The sequence below is a fragment of the Malus sylvestris genome, chromosome 8 (genome assembly GCF_916048215.2).
Source record: "Malus sylvestris chromosome 8, drMalSylv7.2, whole genome shotgun sequence".
NCBI lineage: Eukaryota > Viridiplantae > Streptophyta > Magnoliopsida > Rosales > Rosaceae > Malus > Malus sylvestris.
In genome coordinates, this window is record NC_062267.1 from 26,439,991 (window position 1) to 26,449,880 (window position 9,890).

The 9,890-nt window shown below is 38.3% G+C and overlaps 3 protein-coding genes across 3 annotated transcripts in view; all 3 read left to right on the forward strand.

The window, feature by feature from the left end:
- Positions 1 to 5,852, forward strand: part of LOC126631485 (uncharacterized) — a 42,154-nt gene extending 36,302 nt beyond the window's left edge. Inside the window, exon 3 of the mRNA XM_050301605.1 lies at positions 5,824 to 5,852. Within this exon, the coding sequence (XP_050157562.1) occupies positions 5,824 to 5,852 (29 nt within the window). The remainder of the gene's footprint in view (positions 1 to 5,823) is intronic.
- On the forward strand, positions 447 to 1,419 carry LOC126631694 (probable protein phosphatase 2C 55). Its single transcript, XM_050301823.1, has one exon. The coding sequence runs from the start codon at positions 447 to 449 to the stop codon at positions 1,365 to 1,367; it is 921 nt and encodes a 306-aa protein (XP_050157780.1). The 3' UTR covers positions 1,368 to 1,419.
- On the forward strand, positions 2,040 to 3,690 carry LOC126631695 (probable protein phosphatase 2C 55). Its single transcript, XM_050301824.1, has one exon. It carries the CDS (start codon positions 2,652 to 2,654, stop codon positions 3,549 to 3,551), a length of 900 nt encoding a protein of 299 aa, XP_050157781.1. The 5' UTR covers positions 2,040 to 2,651; the 3' UTR covers positions 3,552 to 3,690.
- Positions 5,853 to 9,890: the final 4,038 nt, after the last annotated feature.

The following is a 9,890-nucleotide window of genomic DNA, read 5'->3' on the forward strand; positions in this document are numbered from 1 at the left end:
ATAAATTTGTTAATATGAAAGTAGCCAATGAGTTTTATTTGAGTAACAATTAATATCAATTTTTATGTAAAGAATTAAATTTCAGGGGATAAATCATATTTTGAATACTTCATTGGCCATATATATGTTCAAGAGTTTGGTTATTTTATAGTTTCCCATTCCCAGCAGGAAAAGGAAACCCATTCCCAGTTCAAAAGTTCGAAACGGAAACATGAAATTACCAGATATGAAAAGTTACAAAGACAAACTTGCTCTCAGTTGAGTTCCTCCATATTTTCCACCGTTAGTTTCTTCCCTCTCGGTCTCTATCTCTCCATTAATTTTCTGAGATGTTGATTGTTAAGAAGCCAAGGCTTGAAGACCCCCGCTTCATCTTCCCGGAGAAGCAAACTATTGGCGTGGCGGACGGAGTCGATGCCCGTGCCGGTGACTACGCAAGGGAACAGATGATGCTGACGGAAGCTACTTTGAGTTTATTAATGTTGAAGTACGTAAACTACTATGGTATCATCGACAACAATAATTGCTATGGTCAAGAAACGAAGACAAACCTGCACGATATGGTTTGTGGGTCGGTTTATCTTCCCAAAGATAACAAGTTAGGCGAAAACGCTCACTTCATCTGCCCGGATAAGCAGACTATCGGCGTGGCGGACGGCGTCGGCGGTTGGGCCAAGAAAGGCATCGACGCGGGTCGGTACGCGAGGGAACTCATGAACAATGCCTTTATCGCCGTCCATAATCCGAATAACATCAACGTACAGAAAAGAAAAAGAAAGGTCGCGGATATGATCGGAGCCGTTGATCCAAGAAAAGTGTTGCAGGAAACTTATGCTAAGACCAAGGAGAAAGGCTCGTCGACCGCTTGCATACTCAGCCTTAACAAAGAGAGCGGAGTCTTGCATGCTGTGAACGTTGGAGACAGTGGGTTCTTGCTATTTAGGAACAACAAGGTTGTGTACCAATCTCCAACTCAACAACGCAGGTTCAACTGTCCATATCAGTTGGGGAATGGCATCAGCAGTGACCGCCCTGACTCCGCTTGGGAGGAGTGCATTCAGACAATCCCCGGAGACATCGTAGTGCTTGGGACTGATGGCTTGCTGGACAACATGTTTCCAAGTGAGATTGAGAAGGTTCTCGTACAAGGTGGTGGTGGTGGTGGTGGTGGTGGTGGTGGTGATCATGATCTTGATCTTGCTTGTGGCGAGTTGGCTTCGAGCATCGCCAATCTAGCTCTCTATAACTCGTTTGATAAGCAAAACCCTAGCCCTTTTTCAGAAAACGCTAGAAAGGCTGGGTTCGAGCACAAAGGAGGCAAGATTGACGACATTACTGTTATTGTTGCTCAAGTTGTGGCTTTGTAGTAGACTCGCTAGCATTAGCTAATAGTATTCATATGTAATTACAACTTAGTTCCACGGATGAATGAAAATTTTGTTCTTCTGTTAATCAAGATGTATGTTTTTGTTTGTTATTAATATGAATGAAAATTGTGTTCTTGTATTAATCAAAATTTTACGTACATTAAGTCTTTCAATTAACCATACTTTAGGTTTTGCATATCATGACATGCATTATGCCCGACATTTTTGCGAGACTTGGTGTTTCATAATGTTAAGTCTTCCTCTATTTCTTTTGTCATGAGCCTCCCTCTCATAATTTCATCTTCTAACCAGAGCATTTATAGGTTCACTTCATGTGTCTAAATCACCTTAACCAATTTTCTCTCATCTTATCTTCAATCACGGTCACTCTTACTTTAATTCGGATATCATCGTTCTTAATCATATCTTATCGTGTGCTCACATATCTAACGAAGCATTCTCATCTTCGCTACACTCATTTTTTATACATGTTGGTTTTTGACCTCCCAACATTTCATCTTGTCAGAAATGGTTTCTAAGCATGGAGATAATGAATTAAACGTACTTTAATTAGATATGCTAAGTCTTTGAGTTACTATATGTCAATTATTAATAATAGAAAAACACTCAAATCCGAAATCCTTTAAACCACGCAATGAAATGGTTGTTAGCTGATAATGTTTTCTTGACATACCTTTTTCGGCCATCTTTTTACTACTATTTAATCGTTTTGGATTTGTCCCAACTTTTTGCAATATTGATCTACTAAACCCTGAAGAGAAGGAAACTCTAAGATTATGTATAAAAATGAAAAAATTACGAAGCAAGAAGTTGCTGTAGTGTAGTGGTTTTTTATTTTATATATATTTGTGTGGAAAATATTACCTACATATATATGTAAAAGATAATTTTCTTGACTTAATTAAGTATTTTGGTGAAGCCTTGAGAAACCAAAGTAGTCTTCTGGCTGCTAAATATGAGAGTTTGGTTATTTTATGGTTTCCCATTTCCAGTTCGAAAAGGAAACTTGAAATTACCAGTTATGCAAAGTTATAAAGACAAACTTGCTCTTAGTTGAGTACCCCATATTTCCACTGTTAATTTCTTCCCTCTCTGTCTCTCTTTTTCTCTATCTCTCCATTATCTAAGATGTTGATTGCTAAGAAACCAAGGGTTGAATTACCTCGCTTCATCTGCCCGGAGAAGCAAACTAATGGCGTGGCGGACGGCGTCGGAGGTTGAGCCAAGGGAGGCGTCGACGCCGGTGACTACGCAAGGGAGCAGATGATGCTGACGGAAGCTACTTTGAGTTTATTAATGTTGAAGTACGTAAACTACAATGGTATCATCAACAATAACAATTGCCATGGTCAAGAAACAAGGAGAAACCTGCACGAGATGGTTTGTGGGTCGGTTTATCTTCCCAAAGACAACAAGTTAGGCGAAGACGCTCACTTCATCTGCCCGGATAAGCAGACTATCGGTGTGGCGGATGGCGTCGGCGGTTGGGCCAAGAAAGGCATCGACGCGGGTCAGTACGCGAGAGAACTCATGAACAATGCCTTCATCGCCGTCCATAATCCGAATAACATCGACGAACAGAAAAGAAAAAGAAAGGTCGCGGATATGATCGGAGCCGTTGATCCAAGAAAAGTGTTGCAGGAAACTTATACTAAGACCAAGGAGAAAGGCTCGTCGACTGCTTGCATCCTCAGCCTTAACAAAGAGAGCGGAGTCTTGCATGCTGTGAACGTTGGGGACAGTGGGTTCTTGCTGTTTAGGAACAACAAGGTTGTGTACCAATCTCCAACTCAACAACACAGGTTCAACTGTCCCTATCAGTTGGGGAACGGCATCAGCAGTGATCTGCCTGATTCTGCTTGGGAGGAGCGGATTCAGACAGTCCCCGGAGACATCGTAGTGCTTGGGACTGATGGCTTACTGGACAACATGTTTCCAAGTGAGATTGAGAAGGTTCTTGTACAAGGTGGTGGTGGTGATCGTGATCTTGATCTTGGTTGTGGTGAGTTGGCTTCGAGCATCGCCAATCTAGCTCTCTATAACTCGTTCGACGAACACAGCGCTAGCCCTTTTTCAGAAAACGCTAGAAAGGCTGGGTTCGAGCACAAAGGAGGCAAGATCGACGACATTACCGTTATTGTTGCTCAAGTTGTGGCTTTGTAGTAGACCAGCTAGCATTATCTAATAGTATTCATATGCAACTACAACTTAGTTCCACGTATGAATGAAAATTTGTTCTTCTATTAATCAAGATGTATGTTTTTCTTTGTTATTAATATGAATGAAAATTTTGTTTCTTGTATTGATCAAAATTTTACGTACATTAAGTCTTTCAATTAAACATACTTTAGGTTTTGCATGTCATAACATGTATTATGCCCGACATTTTTGCAAGGCTTGGTGTGTCATGACATGCTTTCCGACATGCATTAATTTTATGATGCTTGGCATGTCATGACATGCATTTGAGACACTTCGCGAGGCTTGGCATGGTATGGGTGTTAAAGATCAACAACGGCTCATTAAGATCAGTCGGTACAAAGGAACTAGATTGGTCTAGTTCAAACATGCATGGTTTTCTCTAGAAGATTCTATAATGGGAATATGCTAGAAAACTCTAGCAAAGAAGGTTGTTCCTTAAGTTGGTGGAAGATTCTAGAAGAATGGTGAGGTTGGTAAGGTTTCCACCAACATGCAAGATTAGTGTAGATAATTCTAGCTTGGGAAGTTAGTAGAATTATCTAGATAACTCTAGCATGATGTTTTCATGCTTCTCTAAGGTTCCATCCATGCCTATAAAAGGAGAAGGCATCCACACCATTTGTATCAATCAAGCAACCAATCAACCAACCAACCAAGTGAGAGTGAGAAGTAAGAGTAGTCTTGTGAGGAGTGTGAGTGATCTAGAGTTTGTCTCTAGAAAGTGAGTGAGTGTCATAACTTCTAAAGTTGTGTCCTTGTGAGTGTTGTAATATTTTGTGTGTGTAATACAAGTAATTTGTTTACTTGTGTTGTCTCTCCAACACTTGTGTTAGAGTTGTGTACTCTAAATTTTTCCCCAACAATTGGTATCAGAGCGGTACGATCAGGAACCGTCTCTAGTGAAGTTTTTGAGAATCGTGAGAAGTTTAATACTTCACAAGATTATTCGTTAATCTTGTTCGGCTTATCGAAGTTCTGCCGACACGATGGGAGATCTTCAAGTTGTTGGAGGAATCAAAAGTTGAACAACAAAAAATACAACACACGGGTGACGTGTATGGAGTCTTACCTACAAGGCCAAGATCTTTGGGATGTCGTCGGCAGTAATGAAGTTACACAGCCAGAAGAAAACACCAGCGACGCTCTACGGAAGTGGAAGATCAAGGTAGGGAAAGCCATGTTCGCCCTAAAAACCACAATCAAGGATGACATGTTGGAGCACATACGGAAGGCCAAGACACCAAAAAAAGCATAGGACACCTTCGCCACACTCTTTTCAAAGAGGACTGATACAAGACTCCAGCTTCTCAAGAATGAGTTGTTATCGGTGGCCCAACGAGACATGACGATTGCCAAATATTTCCACAAGGTAAAGTCTATTTGTCGTGAAATTTCTGAATTAGATCCTAGTGTTGCCATTGTAGAATCCAGGATAAAAAGAATAATCATCCATGGATTGAGACCTGAATATCGAGGCTTCATTGCCGCTGTACAAGGATGGCCGACCCAACCATCACTTGTTGAGTTTGAGAATTTGCTTGCCGATCAAGAAGCTTTGGCAAAGCAAATGGGAGTGGTCTCGTTAAGAGGTGAGGAGGAAGCACTCTACACCAAAACTAAAGGTAGCTTTAAGCAGCGTGCTCATGGTGGATCTAAAATAAATGGTGACAAAGCGAAAGGTCATCAAGGAGAAGGGAGTTCTCGACCAAGGGGAGCTCTGAAGTATCATGGCAACCATGGTCAGTCCCAGAATAATAAAAGTTTTAAGGGCAAATGTTACAATTGTGGAAAGAATGGCCATATGGCAAATGATTGCTGGTTCAAAAAGCCCGCAGAGATTAACGTTACCAACTCAGAGAATCAAAGTGAAGATGACTGGGACGCCGTAGCATATCTAGCTATGGAGGAAGAATGAGACGCTGAAGCATCTTCTTGGTGGTGCTCAAAAAATGAGGTGTTCCCTGACTCAAGAGAGATTGAGGATACGTTGCAGGAGGAAATGGGAGACCAAGTTGCCCAAACCCAAATGAGTCTAGATGAGCTCGAGGAATTGTTTAATGGTGACAATGTCAAGCAAGAAGTACCTAAAAGTCATTGGCAAACTGAAGAAGTTAGACTTAGTGAAGTGGAAGTATCGTTTCCACGATCACAACTAAGGAGGCCAACAGGAATACTGAAGTCAAATCTCAAATATGCCAACGCAGCCATAGTAGAAGAAGCAGTTGAAGCTGAGATGCGTATAGAAGCATCACAGAATTCTGAATGGCGTAAAGCTGGGAGAAGAGGATGCTACGCTAAAGAAATATCAAACTCGGGATCTAGTGGCAAGGTCAAGAGATGTGAAACCCATATCATGCAAATGGGTGTTCAAGATAAAGCGTCGACTGAGCGAGAAGAAAAGAATGAACTGGTGTTAAGGGGGAGTGTTAAAGATCAACACCAGCCCATTAAGATCAGTCGGTACAAAGGAACTGGATTGGTCTATTTCAAACATGCATGGTTTTCTCTAGAAGATTCTATAATGGGAATATGCTAGAAAACTCTAGCAAAGAAGGTTGTTCCTTAAGTTGGTGGAAGATTCTAGAAGAATGGTGAGGTTTCCACCAACATGCAAGATTAGTGTAGATAATTCTAGCTTGGGAAGTTAGTAGAATTATCTAGATAACTCTAGCATGATGTTTCCATGCTTCTCTAAGGTTCCATCCATGCCTATAAAAGGAGAAGGCATCCACACCATTTGTATCAATCAAGCAACCAATCAACCAACCAACCAAGTGAGAGTGAGAAGTAAGAGTAGTCTTGTGAGGAGTGTGAGTGATCTAGAGTTTGTCTCTAGAAAGTGAGTAAGTGTCATAACTTCTAAAGTTGTGTCCTTGTGAGTGTTGTAATATTTTGTGTGTGTAATACAAGTAATTTGTTTACTTGTGTTGTCTCTCCAACACTTGTGCTAGAGTTGTGTACTCTAAGTTTTTTCCCAACAATGGGCATGTCATGACATTCATTATGCCGAAACTTTGCGAAACTTGGTATGCCATAGCTTGCATTCTGCCAACATTTTGCTAGGCTCGAGATGTCACTGAGATGTCCTTGGTTTGGCATTGCGTGTCATAGAGAAGCCGTTGGCATGCCATGGCATGTGAGAGAGTGGTCTTGTCATGTCATGCGGAAGCCGTTGCCAAGGAAGAAAATATCGGTAATATCGGAAATATCGGTAGTCCGAAAACACGGAAATATCGACGGAAATATCGGTAAAATATCGATATCGATAAAAATTACATGGAAACCACGGAAATTGTAAGAAAAACTTGGAAATTTTTATTGAAACTTTGTAGGATGTTTATTTAGTCACTTATCTATTAGTTTATCACAAAAAATTGGAAGGAAATGCATTGCATGATGGATTTAACATTATCAAGTTGATTATATAGCGATCTGACAAATATTGTGAGTGTAGAAAATATGTAGTAATTAATGAAAGAAGTCTAAACACACCATAATCATTTATATATAATGAATTAGTACAATATTTTACACTTTAGTACCACATAGAGTTCCTATGAGGTTCAAATTTTTCACTATCTTCATCAATTTGATAAAAAAAATAATCCTAATATAAAACATGGTGATGAATAATAATCCAATTTGATAATAATCCAATTTAATGAATAATCCACCAATTTGATAAAAAAAATAATCCTAATATAAAACATGGTGATGAATAATAATCCAATTTAATGAATAATCCACCAATTTGATAAAAAAAAAATCCTAATATAAAACATGGTGATGAATAATAATCCAATTTGATAATAATCCAATTTAATGAATAATCCACCAATTTGATAAAAAAATAATCCTAATATAAAACATGGTGATGAATAATAATCCAATTTGATAATAATCCAATTTAATGAATAATCCACCAATTTGATAAAAAAATAATCCTAATATAAAACATGGTGATTAATAATAATCCAATTTAATGAATAATAATCCAATTTGATAATAATCCAATTTAATGAATAATCCACCAATTTGATAAAAAAAATTCCTAATATAAAAGAATAATAATCCAATTTGATAATAAAAAAACCTAATATTAATGAATAATAATCCAATTTGATAATAAAAAAATCTAATATTAAAGAATAATAATCCAATTTGATAATAAAAAAAACCTAATATTAATGAATAATAATCCAATTTGATAATGAAAATGGTAAGGGAAATAAAATAATAAATAATATTAAACATATTAAAATTATCCTAGGGAATAATTATACAACATTACTTAATTACTTAAAACAATTAACATTAACATTACTTAATTACTTACAAAAATTAACATGCAAGTATTAATTACTTAAAAAGATTAACATACGAGTCCACACAAATTTATTTGTTGTTGTATAAATTACAATAATATAAATTTAAGTTTGTAAACTTACCTTAAATATGGAAGCCTTTGTGTTCAAGCTTTGGAATGGATCTGGAATGACTTTGAAAATGGTAAGGAAAATAAAATAATAAATAACATTAAACATATTAAAATTATCCTAGGGAATAATTATACAACATTACTTAATTACTTAAAACAATTAACATTAACATTACTTAATTACTTACAAAAATTAACATGCAAGTATTAATTACTTAAAAAAATTAACATACGAGTCCACACAAATTTATTTGTTGTTGTATAAATTACAATAATATAAATTTAAGTTTGTAAACTTACCTTAAATATGGAAGCCTTTGTGTTCAAGCTTTGGAAAGAATCTGGAATGGTTTTGAAAATGGTATGGGAAGAAGAAGAAACGAAATTTCTGTGAATGCTTCTGATACTCCACTGGGTGAAAGAATGTAAGTATATAACAGACATTGACACTGTTTTGCATGTGAAAGACTCTTACTGACTGTCACACGATTTCATTATGAAAGCAGTATTATTTGTTGTCCATGTTCTGAAATTGCAAAAAGTTATTTGGATCATTGGATCAGAGAGCTAGACATAGGTTTGGAATGATTTGGTTTTGAATAATTTGGAGCATTGGATGCTTTTTTTTTCTTACACGCCACCACTCAGACAGTAAAAAAGAGTGAAGAACTCACACTCCACCACACTCACACTTCGAGACCCCCCACACCACACCACACACGCACACCACACACGTACACCACACACGGAGCTCAGTCTCTCTCTCGATCATTCATTTCCCACTACCATATTCTCGAATCCTCTCAATCTCTCTCTTCTCTCTTCTCTCTCTCTGAGGTCTGAGCCTTCGTTCTCACTGAGAACTTCTCAGTCTTCTCCCTCCCTTCCCCCTTCTCCAGTTCTTCCACACACACACAGAGACATCATCTCTCGAATCTCGATCCATCTCTCGATCCTCCTCGTCCGTGTCTCCGTGTCTCCCTCTGCTCCTCCCATCTCACCCACCCTAAACCCAGCCGTCGACACCACTCGATAACCGCCTTCTAAACCACCTTGATCCATGGAGATCGACTAGAAATCATCGTAGTCCCAGCCGTCGACACCATTGAGGAGCACGACGTTGTCCCAGCCGTCTTGGATTCGTGAGGAAGACGATGTTCCCAGGCTCCTACTTCTCTTCTTCTCGGCTTTTACTTTAAATTTTTGTACAGATTTCAATTTTTCTGCATGTTGCACCTTTGTTGTACTGAAATCGATTTTAGGGATTTAGGAATTAGGGTTTCTATTTTTGTACAGATTGCGATTTTTCTGCATGTTGCTTGATTTTTGTACTGAAATCGATTTTAGGGATTTAGGAATTAGGGATTCAGTTCATTTGCTTTGAATTCGAATTTGGGGATTTAGGGATTCGGTTAATTTGCTCCGGCGTTCTTCTCGGCTTGTAAATTACAATTTTTGTACAGATTGCGATTTTTCTGCATGTTGATTTTTGTACTGAAATCGATTTTAGGGATTCCTGTATTGTAGATTCAGTTCATTTGCTTTGAATTAGAATTTGGGGATTTAGGGGTTCGGATTATTTGCTCCGGCTGTGTTCTCCGATGAGTCCATACCAAATATCGCGATATTATCGATATTATCGATAATATCACGATATTCTGCCGAAAACAAGTTGGATAGTTAATAAAATATCGGGGTCCCAAAAAAACTATAATATCGGCGATATTTCGCCGATATTATCGATATTTTCTTCACTGGCCGTTGCATGTCGTTGGCATGTCATCTCGTGGCATTGGCATGCCTTTGGCTTGTCATATTGTGGTTACTAGCATGTTACGGGCATTTATTGGCTTGGCCAAAGC